Genomic DNA, 23,443 nt, shown 5'->3' with positions numbered 1-23,443 from the left:
AGGTTGGTGTTTATCACTACCATGCAAAACTACCAAGTTATTTATAGTTAAAATTAAATTGAATTAATTTAGTTTGGTTTTAAATTTTAAATTTTGACTTATTTTTCAGATTAATCAATTTGGTTTTTAAGATTTTTAAAATATTGAATTCAAATGATTTTTTTCTCTTAAAAACCAAAACTAAACCCAATCTTTTTTAAGATTACATTAAATTGAATTAAACTAATTGGTACGACTAAATGTGGTCGATTTTACTGGTTAATGTCAATCCTAATATAGTGTGTCAAAATGGATTTAACATTTATTACTATGTTCTTTTCAATCCTAATATAATTGGAGGAGGTTATTGATTTTCCAGTTGCACTCCAGAATAACATTCAATACCAATGTTTTATTATTTATAACTATACTTCTTAATTTTTATAGTTAATAAAAAAGTATAAAATGCAAAAGATTTAGTTAAATCAAACTGATCCGGTTCAATAAGGATCCAATCACAAAACTAATTTGATATCTAAGTCTAATTGTAAAAACATTCTTGAATACTTAATAGTTAAGTTGAATGTGTCTTTCCCAATTTATTCTGAAATAGTAAGGTGAAATATCTTAATGCATGAGCTTCGTTTAGTGGCCAGCAAAACTACGGATCGAGCCCAACTAAAAACTGAATTGATCTATTTCAATTCGGTTCGATAAGGTGTTCAAGAGATGTTCAATTAATTGATTTACTTCATTTAAATCAAATTTAATATTTAATTTGAATCGATTTGATAAAAATTCATCGATTCGATTTAAATGCTGATTTCGATTCCATTCGCTCTGTTTTAAAATATTCGGTTTATATTTTATGCCACCCAATCGACCGCTTGCTGACCCCACTTTCATATGCAGTTTAAAAAAACATACTGTCGGCTCGAGAAACAAAGCGGTTATGAAAAGAGAGGGAGAATTTGCACAAGGCAAGGTCTTTTTTTAAGAAGGCAGAGTCATATTTTAATTCCATTCTATGAACATAAAGTTGTTTTAAAATAAGATCATTTTATTAAAAAATAGGTGTGCACGCAACCATATTGCATTCCACCTCACAGATTGAAACCGTTTCATTTTAAAATAAGATCATTTTCTTCACTCCCAATAGTCAGTCACACCGTTCATTTGTTTTCTATCTAAGAGATTCCCAGTAGCTGTAATTTTTTCTCATTTTCTTGCGTTTCATTCATTTTGTTCAGATATGGCCGTAATCACTAGGGCGGCAGTAAGAGAGAAAGTGAAGCTGAAGCTCCAAGGTACACAATTTTTCCTTCTGTTTTTATGGCTTCTCGTTAACTAGTCATTCTCTGTTTGTTCTATAGATTCTATCTTTTCTAACAATATTCCTCAATCTATTCTCATCACATTTCTTTTGATTAAAATTCCATATATACACTATAGGAATTGGCAGCAAAAGTTATATAGCAAAAACTACATTTGCTCCTGAAAGCTCACATAATTAAGGCATCAAGAAGGAAATTTTCTGCTAATAGGAATGGGGATTCAATTGGTTCACTCAAATCGAACCAAATCAGTAAATCAAACTTTTATAGGAGGAAAACTGAATTAAACCAAAAACTGAATCATATCAAGTTCAATTTGATTTTTTGGTTTTGACTTAATGTTTACGTTTTTTTAGGTATTTCAATATTATATATTGAACCGAACCCAAAAAATTTTCTGGTAAGCAAAATTCAGCCAAATAATTTTACGATCTAATCAAACTGAATCGGTCAATTAGCTTCAACTTTCAATTGATCCAAATTATATACAGTCCTATATTTGCTCATAGGCAAAGGTATAACAGCAACTAGAGTTGCTGCCAAAAGGATAATATACAGCAGTAGGACTATTGGGTTATATTAGAACCCGATTTGTTCATATAACCCACTTTTAACAATTCCATATAGAAGCAACACTTCAAAGTTGTTGATTTTCCTAGCGCTAAGAATATGGTAACAACAAAAATTTTTAAAATTTTAGGAATCAATATTAATTTCTCTGCAAAATGAATCAAATTTTCTACTTGTTTGAATAATAAGATTTAATTTTAAAAACATTGGAAAACTAAGATTAATTCCTTCAAATTGTTCAAACTTTGTAAGTTCATATCTTAGTGGTAAATTCATCTTCTCATCTTGAGCACATAGTCTTCCTGTCTATATATGTAGCAGCTTCTGGAGTAAAATCTGATTTTAGACCAATAGTTGGAATTTTATAATTTTTTCCTTTTATGAATTCTTCATCTTTTTAAATTATAAATAGTTCATGGTTAGCCTTAACTTGACCTATTTAAACAGATGAGACTTCACCTCACAAAATGCGCCAAAGAAATTAATAAACCTTCAACTGTACCTGAGGACTAAATTTATTGTACATTAAATGGTTTTACTTTGCCTAAGCTGCCACCTCCCGTAGCTATAATTGCATCCTCTTCTGAGTTCTGTCACTACTTTATCTTTTCTTCACCACCTCACTACATACCTATCAAACACCATCCTAAGTTCATATCTCTGATATTTTGCAGTTAATCAATAATAAGCAAATCAAGACTAGGCTGTCCTGTTCGCTACTTGGCTTTCCTCTGCTTACTCCTTTGGAGTACATCACCTGTTGTGGCTGGGCCTAGTAAGAGCAGCTAATTTTTTTGTTTATTTGTTCAATTCCGAGCTTTTGTTTTGCTTGTTTGATCTGTTTATTTATTACCTTGGTAGTCTTATGAGCTTTAGTATTTTTATTTTTTGCTTATAATTTTATATACATATTACTGGATTAATTGATTGTTTATCATATATAGCACTCTATAGGCTTATTAGTAATAGTATTTGGGGCAGTATGACATGCCTATATAAGTATAAATTAGTGCAAATCCCAGTACTGCATGAGGAGACATTGCTATATATAAGTATAAAAAACAAAAATCATTTTTTTTTAATTTTGATTTTTTTGTTATAGAAAGCTGAAAAGGAAGGTAAGATTTATAGAGAAATTAGTCAAGAATAGTACAAGTCTCTTTCACGTTATTCCATTAATTTAATAGTGGCCTTAGCACATGGGATTGTGGAAATAAAGGCTATCTTAGTAGATATTTAATTCTATCTTGTCTTATAAAACAACATTTTATTCCACATAATGAAACCTTTGTTTCCTGTTCTTTTTTTTTTTGTCATTTTTGAATATGATTTTTTGTTTTTATTTTTAATTAAACAAAGTGCACTAACCCATAAGGAGTGGCTCAATCAGTAAGGCATGCAACTCCTACAACGTCATCATATTTTTGTATAAGATTTGATTGTAGTAGTTGATTAAAAAAACTTATAAGCAACAATATATAGTCATCTGAAAGAAATACCTAGATGATGTAGGCATCTAACTTTATCCTTATGTTTAACTATATAAGTGCAGCTGCAGATTTATAGCTTTGTGGTAAATGCATCTCTCAAGTTGAGTATAGAGTCTCCTTATATGTTCATCTCGTATATGTGGATTAAACTTGATGAAGAAGGCTGTGATTGTTGGGCCATTCGGAGGTGAGTCTGAGAATTCATGGGACCATGGAGTCCACACCACTGTTAGACAAATGTTCTTACATTGTGGAATGGTTGTCGACTACATAGCAGTAGAGTATGATGAAAATGGAAGCTCCAAATGGTCTGATGGAAAAGTTTACATTGGTGGAAACCCTAATAAAGACTTTCAGGTTAGTTCATTTTTATTCAAGCCATGTTTTGCATTTAATTGCATTTACCTTTAAATTCTTTTGTTTTGGATGAAAAAGAAAGGGCATGACTCTTAGCAAACAAGATAAACAAACTTTGGTATAAACCATTTTTTTAAAATGTAGAATCCATTTGATGTATGAATTTTTCATGTTTGTTGTAATGAATTTGAAATTTGAAATTTGAATCTAATTGAAATCCATGTCATTTATGTATGATATAAATTTAAGATTAATTCTACATGTCATAATTTTTTAAGGGTAGAGTTATTTCCAGGGCATGAAATGTTAATGTCAGAGCAAATTTTATTATTTGACAAAACTACCCACAAAATTTAAAAATTTAAAATTCAATCAAACTCCACAAAATTTTATAGAATTTATTTCTACACCAATCCCAATAGAAGATAAAATAATTCTAGATATAGATTTGCTCCCTTCTTACTATAAGCGTATTTTAAGGTTAATTTTTTTTGTTCCACTATAATTATTATTTTAGACTATCAAGGAAGTACTAATTAATTTGTTTTCAATTTTATACTTGTCCTTTTTGTTTCTCCACTATGTACGCATTAATTATTAAGAAATTGATAAAGGGTAATTTACTTATTTATAACTATTTTTTTGCTAAAATATTGATACTTTTCAATACTTTTTAATTGGTGCGCAAAAACCTCAAACGATACATGTAATGAAATGAAGATAGTAATTTTTTACCTTTTTTAGCATTACTCATTGGCATTCAAACCTAGATTTATTCTAAGGTTATATATGTGTTTATTATTACACTATATCTACATATGCTTTGACATCTCCATCAATCATAATTTAACATCAAAACAAAATTAAAATAAAGGACTATTGCTATATTATTCTTTCAAATATCAAAATTTTAAATTATCCCTTGAACTTGGAAGCTCAATTTTAGAAATAAAGTTTAGTGTAAGTAAAAAATTGGGCTTTTTGTTCTTTGTTGCAAGTTTAGGGGGTAAATTGTATACAAAGAGAAATTTTGGTCAAATTGAATATTGCTCCCAAGTTTGGGGGGTAAATTGTGTAAAAAATTGAATTTTGGTCAAAAATTGAATTTTGCTTCCAAGTTCAGGGAGGAAATTAAGTTTTATTTCTTAATTTTGTATCTTGGTTCAATCATGTCATCAATAATGGTTTATAATTTGACATGCTAAATTATAAAATCAATGAATCAAATTTCACCTTTGCATATTCCAATTAATAATTAACAATAAGATCACAATTTTATTTATATTTTTGACATATGGTAAAACTAGGACTAAAATTGTAATAAAAACTAACAAAAATAACAACTTAAGGTGAATTGTTAGGGCAACAAAAATATCGAGGAAGAGACATTAAGAGTGAAAATACTGCAGAAATAATTAGAGACTTTATTTGCTGAAAATGGAAGCTTATTTTATTGAAGAGAAACTCACTAAAACTTACAATCTCTTTGGAGCTGCTGCTCTTTTTTATAATCTGAATTTTTGACTCTAATTGATTGATCAATCTCTAATCTTAGCTTCCTATTTATAGTGATCTTATGATGAATCTAGATAATGGCTTTTCAATTTACAAAGTCTAGAAAATGCAAAAAGACAGATAAATCTAGAAAATTCAAAGATACAATGAACATAATAATATTTTATCACTTTGAAAATTGCAAATTAATTCTTATCATCCCTTGTTAGTAATTTTCAATTGCTGGAGTTTCTCGAAAGACACTGCCTTTATAAGAACATCTACAGGTTGATCAGTAGTGTTGATGAATTCCAAGCAAAGCTCCTTCTTGTTAACCATCTCACAAATGAAATGATAGCGCAACTCAATGTGCTTTGATCTTGCATGAAAAACAGGGTTCTTAGTCATGGCAATTGCAGACCTATTATCACAGTAAATGGTAGTAGGACTTGAGTTCTTTTGCTGCAAGTCAAAAAGAATTCTTCTCAACCAGATTGCTTCACAAGCGGCTTCATTTACTGCAATGTATTCGGCTTCAGAAGATGACAAAGCAACTGAACTTTGTTTTTTAGAACTCCAAGAAATCGCATTTGAGCCTAAGCAAAAAATGTATCCGGATGTGCTTTTCCTGTCATCAAGATTTCTGGCCCAATCACTATCGGTAAAACTAACTAGCTTGCTCTCTTTATCCTTCACATACCCGATTCCAAAATTCTTGGTGCCTTGGAGATGGCATAAAATTCTCATTGCTGTTGCGAAATGAAGCTTGTTGGGTTCCGCATAGATCTGGAAATGATACTCACAGAGTTCACTATATCAGGTCTTGTATTTGTGAGATATATCAATGAGCCAACAAGACTTCGATAATACTTAGGATCAACTTTTTCTACTTCGTCATTTTGCTGTAATTTTTCATTAAGAGCTAAAGGAGTTGCTGCTGGTATGCAATTTTGTATTTGAAATTTTTTAAGCAAGTCTGTGACATATTTCTCCTGAGAAATAAAAATCTCTCTTTTGGATTGCTTCACCTACATTCTAAGGAATTATTTCATAAGCCCTAACTCTGTCATTTCATATTCATTCATCATTGCCTTCTTGAATTCTTCAACAATATTATCCCAACAAATATAAAATCATCAATGTAGAGGCAAACTATTAAAAAATCTGCTCCTTTCTTCTTCACATAAAGTGATGGTTTTGATTGACCTCTAATAAAGCCATTTTTGCAGAAATATGAATCAATCTTGTTATTTCAGGCCCTTGGTGCTTACTTCAAGCCATAGAGAGCCTTGAGAAGTCGATAGCATTTCTCTTCTTTTCCCTTTATAGCATAGCCTTGAGGCTGCTCCACATATACTTTTTCTTCAAGTTCACCGTTAAGGAAGGCTGACTTGACATTAAGTTGAAAAACTTGTAATTCCAATTGAGCGGCTAATGTAAGAACAACCCGTATAGTCTCCATTTGAGCCAAAGGTGCAAATGTTTCTGTGAAATCTACCCTAGCCTGCTCTGAATACCCTTTGGGTACAAGTTGAGCCTTGTGTTTTTGTATGCTACCATCTTCATTATATTTGGTTGTATAGACCCATTTCAGTCCAATGGTATATTTTCCTTTTGGAAGATGCACCAATTCCCAAGTTTGGTTTTTTTTTAATGCTTGTTATTTCTTCATTCATGGTCCTTCTCCATACTTCTTCTTTTGCAGCTTCTTCATAATTCTGTGGTTCACTAGAGAAGAAAGCAACATAAGAAGAGTTATAAATATCAGTCAAAGACTGATACTTTCTTGATGGAGAGTTAGAATTTGAGCTATCATTTTGGATATTTGCATTTGATGTGCCACCTTGAGAATCTCCATTTGCATTCCTAGCTTCTTGAACAACATTTTGCTGGCTTACGGTTGGTTCAATAAATTCAAGTGTTGCTGGAGTTTGACTTGCAACTTCTTCCCATTTTCATGCTGCCATTTCATAAAAAATAACATCTCTTGAGAGTATTAGCTGATTTCTTTAAGGATTGAAATGTCGATAGCCTTTAGATTCATCAATATAATCGACAAAAATACATTTTTTCCTTTTCCATCATACTTCTCTTTATTTTGAGAAGTATTAAGAGCATAAGCAATGCACCCAAAAACTTTCAGCTGATTAACCACGGGTTTACAACCATGATAAGCTTCAAATGGAGTTTTATTACGAATCGCCTTTGTTGGTAAGCAGTTTAAAATATAAATTGTTGTGTTCACAGCTTCAGCCCAGAATTTACTTGGAAGTCCTTCCTTTTCATTATGCTCCGGGCCATTTCCACAATAGCGTGATTTTTCTGTTCTGCCACACTGTTTTGTTGAGGAGTGTGTCTTGCCTTTGAATTGCATGTTCCTTACAATAATTAAGGAAAGACATATAGAAATTCTCCTTCACGATCAAATTTGAGTGTCTTCATTTGATAACTGCTTTGTTTTTCTACAAGAGGTTTAAATTTCAAAAACATGGAGAAAGCATCTGATTTTTTATCTAGAAAATAAATCCAAATCATTCTTGTATAATCGTCAACAAATAAAAAGAAATATCTTTTATTGCTCAAGGATGGAGTTTGAGTAGGTCCACAAATATCTACATGAACCAGCTCTACTGATGCACTTGCTCTCCAAGAAGTTTTCGGTAATGGTAGCCGGTGCATCTTTCCATATATCCATCCTTCACAAATTCGAGTCTTGCTTTGAATTGATGGAACTCCAATCACCATATTCTTGCTTTTTAACAACTACAATCCGTTATAGTTCAAGTGGCCATATCTCAAATGCCACAATCGAGATTCATCAACATGCTCACTCTTCAATGCAACATTCGCTAGAGTTTGCATTCTCAAGGGAAAAATGTTATCAGGAGCCATTTTCACCACAGCCACCTTTTGATTAGCTTTTTTATCATAAATTTCACATCTATCAACATCAAAAATTAGTTCATATCCTCTCCTCAACATTTGTCCAACACTTAGAAGGTTTTGATTAATGCTAGGAGAGTAAAAAAAATCATGAATGTGTCTTTCATTACCTTCTTTGGTGTGGACTACAATGTCTCATCTTCCTTCAATCTTTACCATCTTGCTATCACCAATTTCCACTTCAGTTGAAAGTTTTTATCAAACTCCATAAATGATTCTTGATTGCCTATTATGTGATGACTGCAAGCACTATCTACATACCATACATCATTGTTTTTGTGCTAAGGTTTTATACAGGTATAGAACAACTGTTGATTGGCTTCCTTTAAAAAAGTTGCTGCTTGTTTGTCTCCACTGCCTTCTCCTTTATCATTGAAGCAACAATCCCTTTCGGAATGATTAGGAATTTTACATTTAGTGCACCTATATCTGCAATCTTTAGATTTATGATTTGTCTTTTTGCAAATGGTGCAATAAGGAGAATTATTGTGTCTTTGCTATTGAGAAATTGATCTTCCTCGGCCATTGCTTTTGCCTCTGCCTCTATTTTGATTCAAACCTCCTCGTCCTCAGCTATATGATTCTCTTTTTGGAAATGAGTTTCTTCTTTGATCTTGCTTTGTATTGGATATCTTGTTGGACAGGTTTATTTTTGCTTGAAAAGCTTGTTCCAACGGTTGTTTGTTGTACTTGCTCACTCTTTGCTCGTGCTTCTAGAGAACCCATCAACTCACTAATAGTGAGTCTTGATAGGTGTTTTGTTTCTTCAATAACAGCAACTATGTGCTCAAATTTCTCCGGTAAACTTCTAAGTATGTTCTCAACAACTTTCTTTTTAGGAACAGCATCATCACAACTCTTTATTTGATTGATAATTTCATTTGCTCTTGAAGAGAAATCTTTGATAAGCTCATTTTCCTTCATCATCAGATTGTCAAAATCTCTCCATAAATTTTGCAACTTTATGGGGATGGCTTTTTCTAAGCCTTGAAATTCTTTGCTCAAAATTTCCCGAGCATCTTTGGTTTTTTCAATTCCAAAGATTCTAGGATATATAGCCTTGCTTACTCCTTGCTAGATAATTCTTAAAGCCATAGCATTTTGCTTCAAGTTCTCCCTGTAATTTTTCTCCTATGCTTCTGTCCATTTTGTTGCTGGTATTTGTCTTTCCAGATATCCTTCTTCTATTATACTCCATAAATCATGTGAGATAAAAAATGGTCTCCATTTGAGACTCCAATATTCATAGTGTTCTCCATTGAAAATGAGAATTTGGGTTAATGATTGTGAAGAGAAAATGTTGCTTGGTAAACCCATTTTATCTAGCAAGCTTTGATACCAAATTTGTTGGAAATAGAGGAAGCAAAATGAACCCCAAAGGATCTTTGAGAGCAAAAATTCTGTAGAAATAATTAGAGATTTTGTTTGCTGAAAATGGAAGCTTATTTTATTGAAGAGAAACTCACTAAAACTTACAATATCTTTAGAGTTGCTGCTCTTTTTTATAATTTGAATTTTTGACATCTAATTGATTGAGCAATCTCTAATCCTAGTTTCCCATTTATAGTGGTCTTGTGATGAATCTAGATAATGGCTTTTCAATTTACAAAGTCTAGAAAATGCAAAGAGACATGGATAAATCTAGAAAATTCAAAGATACAATGAACATAATAATATCTTATCACTTTGAAAATTGCAAATTAATTCTTATCAAATCTTTATCTAAACTAGTTCTTTTACCATCAAACTAATCTTAAAAGTGCCTTTTTAATATTGGAATAAAGGTAAACTTGGTCCTTGAACTTGTTCAGAGGGACTAAAAAGGGTAGATTTTACATTTTTATCGAATTTTACGCTTGAACTTATTTAGAGGGATTAAAAATGTCATATTTAACCTTTTCGGCCAATATAACCCCATGAACTTATTTTGACAAATCAATCAATTGATTTAAATTCAACAAAATCGCTCCGTTCAAGATGCTTTTCTTCTGTTACCAAAATCAAACTGAACTTATTATTATGGAAGGGATGGAGTATCATGTTTATATTAGAAAAAAGAAAAAGAAAAAGAAATACACTAGCCTTTACTTTTTAAGTAAATTTTTAGATGTCTTGTACTATTTGTGCATCAAGAAATTAACCTTTTTCTTTGAACTCATTTAATATTTTATTCCTAACCGGACTCAATACTCAATTTCTAGTCTTCAAGCTTCATTGAAAGCTTGGAATGAAAATCTTTTTCTCATTCTTTTTTAATTCAATTTTGTGCATTAATTATTAAAATAATCCGAGTTAGTTAATTTGTGATGCAAAAAATTGCAGATCAAACTGGACTATCCGAATGAGTGTTTGACATCAATCTCAGGTTACTACAATGTCTTTATGGGTCGTATTTATATCTGTTCAATGGTTGTAAAAAGCAATAGAAGAGTGTTTGGTCCATTTGGTACTAAAGAAGAAGGCAACTATTTTTTGGTTCCATCTAATATAGGCAAAATTGTTGGGTTCTTTGGGAGTTATGATCCTTATCTTACTTCTGTTGGAGCGTATGTGGAACCAACTGACCATTTTAAATCTTTTGGTCCATTTGGAGGCAATGGTGGAGCTTATTGGGATGACGGGACATACACTACTATAAGGAGAATAACTGTGGTTTCTGAATCAGTAATCAACTCCATTCATATAGAATACGACAACAATGGGACCTTGGTATCATCTACTAAGCATGGAGGAAGTGGAGGAGACACCACCAATGTGGTTAGTCTGTCTTATTCTTTGATGCATCTAGAATATTGCATAGTTTGTTAAGGTATGATAATCATTGCCTTTTGTGCCTTTCTATCAAGTTAAATGTTTAAAGGGTATGATACATGTAATAGCGTTGTAAACAGGCCAAGTTGAACTCTGTTGAGCTTAAGCTTGATTTTGAGTTTGAAAAACTGAGATACAGCTCTACTCTTTTACAAATTTATAGTTTTTTTAAAAAGCGAACTTCTGCTTTTATGAGTTCAACTTGAGCTCAAGCTCGACTTATTTATTTTACAAGTTTGATAAGTAGACTCGAGCTCAATTTGGATAGAGTATCAAAATTTTTTTTTCAAACTGAGCCTCGAGTAGCTTACGGTTGGCTTCATTTATTACAGCCCAAACATGTAGAGTATATTGCATGCCTCCTTTTCATTAAGACTAAAACCTTTTCGTTGTGTTTTTCTAGAGATTATTTTCATAGCTCAAATCCATTATCACGCCAATTCTTAATAATGATTCATTTTTGTAGGTTGATCTAGATTATCCAGATGAATATGTGACTTCAATTTCAGGATATCATGGTAGAAATCTTTCTTCCGCTGTGGTTCAATCAATTACAATTAAAACTAATAGAAGAGTTTACGGACCTTTTGGTGTAGAAAAAGGAAAGGACTTTTCTTTCCCACAAACTGAGGGTAAGATCATTGGGTTTCATGGGAGGTGTGGTGATCATCTAAATTCAATTGGTGGACATTTGGAGCCTACCTCAAGTCTATATGCTGTAAAAACTATTGGTCCATTTGGTGAAGGGAAAGGATATTTATGGGATGATGAGGTTCATTCGGCAATAAAGCAAATAAGAATTACACATGGAGCTTTTGTGAGTTCCATTTGTACTGAATATTATAACGATGATGGTTTATCAGAGTGGTCTAAGAAGCATGGTCAAGACCTTGAACCCAAAATGAGCACGGTTAGTATTCTAAAAATATTTATATTAGTTTAATTCAATTCCTATGCAACATGAAATATCAAGTGAAAAGAACAATTATTTCTTGTTGGATAGCTATTTTTGAATTTAATTTAAATTTTAAGTAATAATTTTGCAAACTATGCATTTAGGTAAAATTTTAAAGGGAAAGTATAGAACAATATGACGTTGTGTGATTCTTTTGTGTTTAAAGGGTTGTGATTTAAGTCATTCATATTTTGGGTAGCAAAATTCTTGCTAAATTTGCATTTATAATTCTTTTGTTGTAGATTAAGCTTGATTATCCAGATGAGTTTCTAACTTCAGTTACGGGTTACTATGACTCTATCAATGAAATGAATGACTACAGTTTCACATCACTCACATTCCAGAGCAATAGAAGAACTTATGGTCCATTTGGTCGAGAATTTGGTAAGCGTTTTTCTTTTCCATCATTTGATGGAAAGATTTTAGGGTTCCATGGAAGAAGCAGCGGCTATCTCTATGCACTTGGGGCACACATTCACCCTATCTCTGACCCAACACCATCTAAATCTTTTGGGCCATTTGGAGGTAGAGATGGTGATCAATGGGATGATGGATTTTATACTACAATCAGGCAATTGGTAATTTCTAGTGGATCCATTGTCAACTCTATTTGCATTGAGTATGATGAGAATGGTCAATCTATATGGTCATCAAAGCATGGACGAAGTGTTGGAGACAAGACATACACGGTTAGTTTTATTTTCTAATTCATTGGATTAATTAAAATATTACATAATGCATTCCAAATTGGTTTGAGTTAATTAAGCAAATCATTTAGGTCAAAACTTGCACCCTCAAATTTTATTAACTAACATCCATGGATTGCATGAATGAATAGGGGTGAAGCATCTTATACCAATGGAAAAATGGTTAAGGCTCTATTTGACAATAGCTTTTAAGGGAGCTTTTAGTGTTTTGAATAGGGTCAAAACACTATTTTTGTTATTTATGTTGTTTGGTACTATAATGTTGATATTAGTGTTTAGAGGTTGAGTGAGTGGATTATGAAACATTACTTCCTTTAATATTTGATGAAATGCTTTGATAAATTGCTAGTAAAACAACTTAAAGCTACTAAAACAACTGACAGCTACTAAATCAAATAATTTTGACGAACAGAGCTTAAGTCTTGTTCATTTTGGGTTCAAAAAGATTAACAATCCTAGTTTGATAGGAGAATATATATAGCTATTTTAATTGAGGGTGTTACACTTAAACGCATGCCAAGGATTTTGATATATTTATGGTAGATTGGAATATATTTGATAAGCATTACTTAGAAGTAAATTTGATAGTGTTAATTGATTTTTTTCAGTATGATGGGTAAATTATATCAGTAGTCATTTAATTTTGTGTTTAGTTTCATTAAGGTCACATAATTTCAATGTCATTTTTTTAGTCACTCAACGTTAATTTTTGTTTCAACGAGAGGTCACCTACTGAAAACTAATAATTGGAATAATAATATGACACTAAAATTACATATTTCACAGAAGAAAGTTCATGATTAAGAAATATAAAAAAGAGAAGAAAACAAAATGTTGCAAATACACCATTTTTTCAGAAGAATTCGCCATGATATATCTGATCCGTGCATAATATCATGAAAAGTGGATACAAATTTTTGACTGCTACTTAGTATCGGTAATAAGTCCGAAAAGGTATCTAAAGATATCAAATTTAGGTATTTGTTGAAATTTTTTTAAAATTGTTTCATGAAGATGGCATTATTTGTTAAATAAGTTAATAAATAAATTTTAAATTAAGGTATTAGAGAAAATATGATTTTTTTTTTAAAATGAAATATTTTATTTTTAGTGCCATGTTAGTATTTTTTTATGATCGGATTCGGGTGAGTCGCCTCCCGTTGAAATAGAAATCAAGTTTTAGTAACTAAAAAATGACATTAATATTACGTGACGTTATAAAATTAAGTGCAAAGTTAGATGACCATTAGTATAATTTACTCGGAGTATGACACAAGTTTAAATTTTGGAAAATAACAAATTAGTCATTGAGTTATAGTCAAATTAACACATGAGATCTCTATTTTCAAAAATTAACTTTGAAATCCCTAACTTATGGTTTCATTAACATGTTGGTCCTTCCGTCCAAAATAACCTCTTTTAATTGGCAATTGACAAAGAAATTGGTCTCTAAATTATAGTCCAACTAAAAATCAGGTCCTTAGTTGAGTTGAAGAACAGATTTGGGAAAATATTGTTTCTATATTTCTTGTGTTTTCAATGTGATTTATAAATCCTATTTATACACAATTATCAAACTCTAAATAGGAAAAACTAATCTAATTCTAAATAGGAAAAAACAAATAAGGCAAGAATGATTTTCTCCTTAATAGTCTATATACAAGTCAACACTCCCCCTCAAGTTGGTGCATGGATATTGCACATGCAACTTGCAAACCATTTTATGGAATTATTTGCTATTAAGCTCTTTAGTAAGAGCATCTGGAATTTGATTATCCGAAGTCACATGGATAAGCTTCAAAACACCTCGATGACTTCTTCTTTTATGAAATGTCTTTCAATCTCTATGTGCTTTGTCTGGTCATGTTGAACTGGATTTTGAGAAATACTAATTGCGGCCTTGTTATCACAAAACAAAGTTGAATCTTCTCCTTCCAACATTCACAATTCTTCCATTATCTTCCTTAGCCATAACAATTTGCAAACTCCTTATGGCTCTATATTCTGCGTCTGCACTTGAACGTGCTACCACAATGTGCTTTTTACTTCTCCAAGTAACTAGGTTCCCTCCAACAAAGGTACAATATCCAGAAGTTGATCTCCTATCATCTGGAGATCTAGCCAATTAACGTCAGTAAAGGCTTCAGTTTTTAGGTGACCATGCTTAAAGAAGACCTATTCCAGGTGCAGATTTTAGATATCTCATAATGCAAAAGACAACTTCAAGATGAGAACTACGAGGATCATGCATATATTGACTAACTAGACTTACAACCTATGCTATATTAAGTCTAGTATGTGAGAGATAAATCAATCTGCCAACCAATCTCTGATGTTGACCCAAGTCAACCGGTTCTCCCATTCTTGCTTACAATTTGTAATTAACTTCAATGCGAGAATCAACTGTTTTACAACCCAACATGCCATTTTCTTTTAAGAGATCCAAGATATATTTCCTTTGTGAGAGAAAGACACTTTATCCAATCTAGTAACTTCCATACCCAGAAAGTATTTCAAACTCCTAAGTCCTTAATGTCAAACTCCTGAGCCAACAACTGTGGGTCCCGTATATGTATGGCACAACCCAAGAGGGGGGGGGTGAATTGGGTTTTCTAAACTCAGATACAAATTTTAGAAATTCTAAACAAAATATAGAATTCTAAGTGCAGCGGAAAAACAAAAAACTTTGTGAGAATAGAATATGGATTAGAATCACCTCACAATGTTCTAATTATAAAGGATAGAAAGTCTGTGCAAAGTGCAGCTATTGATTAGAACAGCTTCACACTGACTTATTCAATATCATAGCTTCTTTATGAAGGAAAGTTATTGAAATTAGAACTTCCTCATAAAGTTTGAAAAATCATATAAAGCTATGTGAAAGACAGTTATTAAATTCAGAACTTCTTCACAGAGCCTTAATCAAATATCAGAACGACTTTATGATGGAAAGCTATCAAGATTAGAACTTCCTCATAAAGTTTAGAAAATTAATTAGAAACCCAATCAGTGAAATATACTGAGAATAGAACAACAGTTAGTGATAAGTGTTAATTTTATAGTGTTTTTAATATAGTTTTTATTAGATTTTGAGTAAGTTTTTATTACTTTAAATCACTTTTAGTATAATTATGTTCAAAAGTTTCCTTGATCTTTAATCCGCTTGATCTAAGAGAAAATTTCAGGAATTTGGCACAGAAAGAACTTTATAACACAAGGCACTTAACTGGTAGCACGCCCTGGCCGTGCTAAAAGGCACGGCCGTGCTACAAGGGTCCCTAGGCGTGTCAATCATAGCACGCCCAAGGCAACTTTAGGCAGACTTCCAGAGAAAAGCACGCCCAGCCCGTGCTACCTGGCACGCCCGTGCCTCAATGCTTCACCAGCCCGTGCTACCTAGCACGCCCCGTGTTTCACTGGCCAGACTTCCAGAGGAAAGCACGCCCAGCCCGTGCTACCTGGCACGCCCGTGCCTCAATGCTTCACCAGCCCGTGCTACCTAGCACGCCCGTGCTGCGCAGGCGGAACCAGCGAGAATTTAATGCGCAAATCTAGCTTTTTCTCACATGGGCCAACCTCGGGGAGTTTCCTAAACACACTAAACAAGACCTGGACCTATTCTTGGGGAAAAAGGAGTCCTAATTAAGAAGAAATCAAGAACCTAAACAGTTATGATCTCCTATAAAGGATTTTGCACTAAATAAGGATTCTATTTCCTAAAAGGAGTCAAACTTGCCTTCAAGAACTCTATATAAAGAGAGGAACTTCTCCTAACAAGATATCTCTCGTTTTTTAGGCAATTTCTTTACATAATTCGTTCTCTCTCTCAAGGATTTCAAGCATCAAACAATTGTGCCAAGATTCAAGGAAGCCATCAACATAGTTGTGATACAGTTTTTATTCTAAAACTCTTCATCTTGTTTCTTTCTTTTATTATTGTCTTTAAATATGATGAATGTGCCAAGCATGATTGAGTTTAATTTAATTACTATGTCCAGCTAAACTCTTATACTAGGGATTTGATGTAGCTTAATTCGATTCCAGTTTATGATATTAGATTTGTTTTTCTTTGTTCTCGTTATAAATTATTATTGTGCTTAATGCTTCCAGGCAGAAAATTTCCCCTGGATTGAGTTATTTCAATAACTACATTCGGGAGAAGGGTTATTGATATGAAAAAGATAATAATTTACTTGAGAATAATAACTTGATGCGGAAGCTATATGGTTTGACTCAAGGGAGGTTTTCATAAGTTAATAAATTATTAAGTTGTGAACTCACAAAACAACCATAAAACCTAATAATCTGATTTATGTTTAATTTCACTATTAAAGATAGGTAATTGAACTGAATTAGAATAACTAACAATAAATCGGGAGAGCTTGTTAGTGACTTTAGGGTTGTTCTCCTACTTGAACAATTAAAATTGATTAATGAACTAATAGAATAAGCTGGATAGAATTAAGTGAATTCAAATTCCCTAGTAGCTTAATCCTCTGATTTCTTTTCACTTGAATTTTGTGTTTGATCTCTTCTATTTTTACTTTAAATTTTATTTACCTTACAGCGAATCTCCTTTATCGTCGTCTAAATAATAATAGATTAACATAATTTTGGTAATTGATAAACAATCCCTGTGGATACGATACTTTCTTACTCTATACTACTTGTTGCGATTTCGTACACTTGCGAAAAAAAAAAACGCTGTCAAGTTTTTGGCGCCGTTGCCGGGGATTGGCGTATCAATATCAATACGAATTACCCTATTGTTAATTTAGACACTCTTTTTATTTTCTTTACTTAATTTTTTTTTTCTAAGAATTATTCCAGGTGTTTTATGCAAAGAAGATCGAAAAGGACTGAACCTTTAGTCTTTGATCCAGAGATTGAGCGAACTTGTCGTAGGCACAACGCTGCAAGAAAAACGCGGGAAATAAAACCCGAACAAGAAGCAAACATGGCCAACGAAAACGAAAACATAAATGAAAACATAGTTGGACCACCACTTCAACAGCCGGTCCGTACCTTGAGAGATTATACAACACCTAATCTGAATGGGACAACCTCAAGTATTACTAGACCCAGGGTAGAAGCTAACAACTTTGAGATTAAACCAGCAATTATCCAAATGCTCTCTACCTCGATCCAATATGGGGGTCTACCTAGTGAAGATCTTAATGCTCACATCACCAATTTTTTGGAAATTTGTGACACATTCAAGCAAAACGGTGTTTCTGAAGATGCAATCAAATTGAGACTCTTTCCATTCACTCTTAGGGATAAAGCTAGGTCCTGGTTACAATCATGTCCAGCTGGAAGTTTCACCACATGGGATGAATTAGCTCAAAAATTCTTAGCTAAATTCTTTCCGTCCTCAAAAACTACCAAGTTGCGAAATGAGATAATGACATTTGCTCATAATGATCAAGAGAGCTTGTATGAAGCTTGGGAAAGATTCAAGGACTTGTTAAGAAAGTGCCCACATCACAGTTTGCCCAAGTGGTTACAGGTACAAACTTTATATAATGCATTATCTCCTAACATAAAAATCACCTTAGATGCAGCAGCAGGTGGATCCTTTGAAAAGAAAGGAATTGATGAAGCATATGAGTTGATAGAGGAGATGGCAAGCAACAGCCACTACCAAAACAATACCGAAAGAAGAAGAACCGCAGGAGTCTATGAAATAGACGCTATTACAGCACTTAATGCCAAGGTAGATAACATGGTAAGGAAATTAGACATGTTAACTACTAATCCTGTGAATTCTGTCATGCAAGTTTGTGATAGGTGCAATGGACAACATGTAATTGGAGAATGTACCATGGACTCTTTAAATCCACAAACTTTGGAACAAGTAAACTATGTGATGAATCAAGGAAGAAAGAATTACCCTTATTCAAATTCCTATGATAACAGGTTAAGGAATCATCCTAATCTATCTTATGGTAATCCTAACAATGCCTTGAATGCACCACCAGGTTTCCACCTTCCTGAAAAGAAATCTCATGACGACCTCCTCACTGCTCTTTCCAAATCGCACATGGAGTTTATGAATGAAACTAGAGAGAACCACAAAATCCAGTAGGCCGCAATAAGAAATTTGGAGATCCAATTGGGACAGTTTGCAAACATGATGACATCTCGACCCCAAGGTACGTTACCTAGCAATACTGAAAAGAATCCAAAGGAACAAGTGCAAGCTATTACCTTGAGGAGCGGCAAACAGTTAGATGAACCACCAAGGAAAGAAAAAGAAGAAAAAGAACAAACAAGGGAACCTATCATTGACTTGGAGGAAAAAGAAAAGGTAAAACCATATGTTCCCCCTGTACCCTTTCCACAAAGATTAAAGAAAGCACAAGAGGACAAGAGCTTCCTCAAATTCCTAGATGTATTTAAGAAGCTTCAAATCAATATTCCTTTTGCTGAAGCTCTTGCTCAAATGCCTAGCTATGCTAAATTCCTAAAAGATATCCTACGCAAGAAACGAAAAATTGATGATCAAGAAACGGTAATGTTAACCGAGGAGTGCAGTGCGATTATCCAAAACAAATTGCCTCCAAAGTTAAAAGACCCAGGAAGTTTTTCCATCCCTTGTAACATTGGTAATCTTGACTTTGAAAAAGCTTTGGCAGATTTAGGTGCTAGCATTAATCTTATGTCCTGTGAAGTTTTTAAGATGCTAGGTATGGGAGAACTCAAGCCAACAAGGATGTCTTTGCAACTAGCAGATCGGTCAATTAAATATCCTAGAGGGATTGTAGAAGACGTGCTTGTAAAGGTAGGTACATTCATCTTTCCTGTTGATTTTGTAATTCTTGACATTGATGAAGACAGGGAAGGATCTCTAATCCTGGGACGACCTTTTCTTGCAACTGCAAGAGCATTAATTGATGTTTATGAGGGTAAGTTGACCTTAAGAGTTGGACAGGAAGAGATTGTCTTTGATGTACTTAAATCTTGTAAACTTCCTATGGACTATGGAGATTGTTTTAGAATTGATGTTGTTGATGAATGTGTGGAAACCACTTTGCATGTTGAAAATAACACTAACGAATCAAGCATCTTGAATGAAAAAGAAAAGGAACTTCCTAAGCATGAACTGAAACAACTTCCACCTCATTTAAAACATGCATTCTTAGGAGAGAACCATTCTTTTCCTGTTATTATTTCTTCTCACCTAACGCTTGATCAAGAGGAAAGGTTGTTACAGGTTCTACAAAGGCACAAGAAAGCTTTAGGGTGGTCTATCTCGGATCTACAAGGAATAAGCCCAAGTGTGTGCATGCATAAAATCTTGATGGAAGAAGACTACAAACCTTCAATCGAGCATCAAAGGCGGCTGAACCCAAACATGAAGGAGGTAGTCAAGGCTGAAATCATCAAACTCCTAGATGCCGGTATCATTTATCCGATTTCAGACAGTAATTGGGTAAGTCCTGTCCAAGTTGTTCCAAAGAAGGGAGGTATGACTGTTATCTCTAATGAAAACAATGAACTCATTCCCACAAGAACAGTCACAGGTTGGCGTGTGTGCATAGATTATAGAAAACTAAATAAAGCAACACGAAAAGACCATTTTCCCCTTCCCTTTATTGATCAAATGCTTGAGAGACTTGCTGGCTATCCTTTCTATTGTTTCTTAGATGGCTACTCAGGGTACTTCCAAATACCTATAGCTCCTGAAGACCAAGAGAAAACCACATTCACCTGTCCTTATGGCACTTTTGCCTACAGGAGAATGCCTTTTGGGCTATGCAATGCCCCTGCAACCTTTCAAAGGTGCATGATGTCCATCTTTTCTGATATGGTGGAAAAGTTTATTGAGATATTCATGGATGACTTTTCTGTGTTTGGTTCTTCCTTCGATGCATGTCTTCATAATTTATCTCTAGTAATGCAACGATGTGAAGACACTAACCTTGTGTTAAATTGGGAAAAATGTCACTTCATGGTGAGTGAAGGTATTGTCTTAGGGCATAAAATCTCTCAAAAAGGAATTGAAGTAGACAAGGCAAAAATTGAGGTAATTGAGAAACTACCTCCTCCTAACACAGTAAAAGGTATAAGAAGTTTTCTTGGGCATGCAGGGTTTTACAGGAGGTTCATAAAAGACTTCTCCAAAATCACTAAACCTCTTTGCAATTTGTTAGTTAAAGATGTTCCATTTGATTTTGACAAAGAATGTTTAGATGCTTTTAACAGGTTGAAGAAGGAATTAATCTCAGCCCCGATCATCACTACACCAGATTGGACTTTACCTTTTGAGCTTATGTGTGATGCTAGTGATCATGCTGTAGGAGCCGTTCTTGGACAAAGAAAAGACAAGAAGTTGCATGTTATTTATTATGCAAGTCGCACATTGAATGATGCGCAATTAAACTATGCAACTACGGAAAAAGAATTATTGGCTATTGTTTTTGCTTTTGACAAATTCAGGACATATCTAATTGGAGCTAAAACAATAGTCTACACAGATCACTCCGCCATCAAATACTTGCTGGAAAAGAAAGATGCAAAACTGAGACTCATTCGTTGGGTACTTTTATTGCAAGAATTTGACCTAGAAATTCGCGACAAAAAGGGGACCGAGAACCTCGTTGCTGACCATCTTTCCAGGCTTGAATTGGGGGAAGAAGATACAAGCGAGCTACAAATCAATGAAAGCTTTCCTCATGAGCAACTTCTTCTAGTAGCAAATGCTCAAACCCCCTGGTACGCTAACATAGTTAATTATCTTGTTTGCAAAATTTCTCCTCCCAATTTTTCTTACCAACAGAGAAAGAAATTTTTTCATGATATCAAATTCTACTATTGGGAGGAGCCATTTTTGTTCAAGTATTGCAGTGATCAACTATTCAGGAGATGTATACCAGAGACTGAAATAGAAAGTGTCCTTAAATTTTGCCATTCCATGGAATGCGGAGGCCACTTTGGAGCAAGCAAGACAGCTGCGCGTATACTAGAAAGTGGTTTGTATTGGCCTAATCTCTTTAAAGATGCTTATAACTATGTTCGTTTTTGTGATCGTTGTCAAAGGTTAGGTAACATTTCGAAGAGACATGAGATGCCCCTAAATAGCATCCTTGAAGTCGAAATCTTCGACGTATGGGGTCTGGACTTCATGGGACCGTTTCCGCCATCATATTCAAACCAATACATTCTAGTGGCGGTGGATTATGTGTCAAAATGGGCAGAGGCTGTTGCTCTTCCAAATAACGATGCCAAAAGTGTAATGAGCTTCATCAAGAAAAACATTTTTACAAGGCATGGTACTCCTAGGGCAATAATCACGGACGGAGGTAAGCATTTTTGTAATAAGTATTTAGATTCCCTTCTTGCAAAATATGGTGTCACTCATCGTGTAGGTACTCCATATCATCCTCAAACAAGTGGACAAGTAGAAGTAACTAACAGGGAAATCAAGAAGATCCTCGAAACCACTGTTGGACAATCACGAAAGGATTGGTCCAAAAAGCTAGACGATGCTCTATGGGCCTACAGAACGGCATTCAAAACACCTATAGGTATGTCTCCATATCGCATGGTGTATGGTAAGGCTTGTCATCTTCCTGTAGAGTTAGAACATAAGGCGTTTTGGGCCATTCAATTTCTTAACTTCAATGCAAAGGAAGTTGGTCAAAAGCGACTGTTACAATTAAACATGATGGATGAAATGCGCCTCCATGCTTATGAAAGTGCCAAAATATACAAAGATCGCACCAAACAATGGCACGATAAGCGCATTATCATGAGGGATCTGAAGGTAGGCCAGCAGGTATTGCTCTATAACTCTAGGCTCCGTTTATTCCCTGGTAAGTTACGCTCTAGATGGTCTGGACCATTCACAATAAAGGAAATCTTTCCTCACGGTGCAATTGAAATAGTGGATGGTAAGACAAATCGAAGTTTCAAAGTGAATGCTCAACGTCTGAGAAGCTATCATAATGACAACTTCGAACCCATCAAGAGTGCGATCGGTCTTGCTTAGCCTAAACTAGGATAAGTGCGTCGAACTTAACGACGTTAAACAAAAGTGCTTGTGGGAGACAACCCATCTAATTTTTCTTATGTGTTTTGTTTTATGTTTGATTCCATTTATGTGTTTTGTTTTATGTTTTATTTGTTTCAAAAAAAAAAAAAAAAAATGGAAATCCAGAACAGAGCACGCCCTAGCCGTGCTAGGAAGCACGCCCGTGCCATGGGGTGAGGATCTTGCACGCCCAAGCATGCCCAGCAGCACGCCCGTGCGGTTTTCAAAGGCAATGATACTTGAGAGTCAGAGAAGAGCACGCCCGGGCCGTGCTAACTGGCACGCCCGTGTCATTAAAAAGGGTCAATCACACTTGAAGGTCAGAGAAGAGCACGCCCTAACCGTGCTAAGAGGCACGCCCATGCTACTGAAGAAGGGAAAAGACACTTGAGAGTCAGAGACAAGCACGCCCAGGGCGTGTCAGATAGCACACCCGTGCTATCCACAGGCAATTTTCAATTCAAGAGGCAGGGAAGAGCACGCCCTGGGCGTGCCCATCAGCACGCCCGTGCCAGGTACGCCCTTTCTTTCACTTGCAGGTCAGAGGAGAGCACGCCCAGGCCGTGCTTATCAGCACGACCGTGCCACGATCAGACACCCTCATTTATTGGCGCCCCTATTTAAAGAGCACGCCTCTAACCGCCCCACTTCCCATCTCGCACGCCCTAGCCATCACCTCTTTTCTCTCAAATTTTCTCTCTTCTTCTCCTTTCTTTCTCAAATCAAACACCCTCCACACCAAATTTTCACATAATCATCTCCAACCA

General features: G+C 34.4%; 3 protein-coding genes, 1 long non-coding RNA gene and 1 other non-coding gene across 6 annotated transcripts; 2 read left to right on the top strand and 3 right to left on the bottom strand.

Annotated features, from left to right (window-relative positions):
• Positions 1 to 3,589: 3,589 nt before the first annotated feature.
• Positions 3,590 to 6,251, top strand: LOC149494792 (uncharacterized). Of its 2 annotated transcripts, none has more exons than XR_016321671.1 (2): positions 3,590 to 3,730; positions 5,620 to 6,251. It is a non-coding gene; the product is annotated as an uncharacterized LOC149494792 (long non-coding RNA). The 2 variants fall into 2 exon arrangements; XR_016321672.1 differs by having other exon boundaries at positions 3,607 to 3,730; positions 5,455 to 6,251.
• Positions 6,252 to 6,491: 240 nt separating this feature from the next.
• Positions 6,492 to 7,598, bottom strand: LOC149494791 (uncharacterized). Its single transcript, XM_089724432.1, has 3 exons — positions 7,290 to 7,598; positions 6,916 to 7,113; positions 6,492 to 6,761 (listed from the first exon to the last, which is right to left on the bottom strand). Exons 1-3 carry the CDS (start codon positions 7,596 to 7,598, stop codon positions 6,492 to 6,494), a joined length of 777 nt encoding a protein of 258 aa, XP_089580558.1.
• A 389-nt stretch (positions 7,599 to 7,987) lies between these two features.
• On the bottom strand, positions 7,988 to 9,091 carry LOC149494790 (uncharacterized). Its single transcript, XM_089724431.1, has 3 exons — positions 8,866 to 9,091; positions 8,324 to 8,420; positions 7,988 to 8,237 (listed from the first exon to the last, which is right to left on the bottom strand). The coding sequence occupies exons 1-3, from the start codon at positions 9,089 to 9,091 to the stop codon at positions 7,988 to 7,990; spliced, it is 573 nt and encodes a 190-aa protein (XP_089580557.1).
• A 1,482-nt stretch (positions 9,092 to 10,573) lies between these two features.
• On the top strand, positions 10,574 to 16,643 carry LOC105640052 (jacalin-related lectin 3). Its single transcript, XM_089724430.1, has 3 exons — positions 10,574 to 10,924; positions 11,445 to 11,888; positions 12,176 to 16,643. Exons 1-3 carry the CDS (start codon positions 10,574 to 10,576, stop codon positions 12,638 to 12,640), a joined length of 1,260 nt encoding a protein of 419 aa, XP_089580556.1. The 3' UTR covers positions 12,641 to 16,643.
• Positions 16,644 to 18,026: 1,383 nt separating this feature from the next.
• LOC149494789 (small nucleolar RNA R71) lies at positions 18,027 to 18,132 on the bottom strand. Its single transcript, XR_016321891.1, has one exon. It is a non-coding gene; the product is annotated as a small nucleolar RNA R71 (small nucleolar RNA).
• Positions 18,133 to 23,443: the final 5,311 nt, after the last annotated feature.

This window comes from Jatropha curcas, chromosome 7 (assembly GCF_041381405.1).
Source record: "Jatropha curcas cultivar XTBG-Jc1 chromosome 7, XTBG_Jcur_1.0, whole genome shotgun sequence".
Taxonomy (NCBI): Eukaryota; Viridiplantae; Streptophyta; class Magnoliopsida; order Malpighiales; family Euphorbiaceae; genus Jatropha; species Jatropha curcas.
This window is presented reverse-complemented; position numbering and strand designations above follow the sequence as displayed.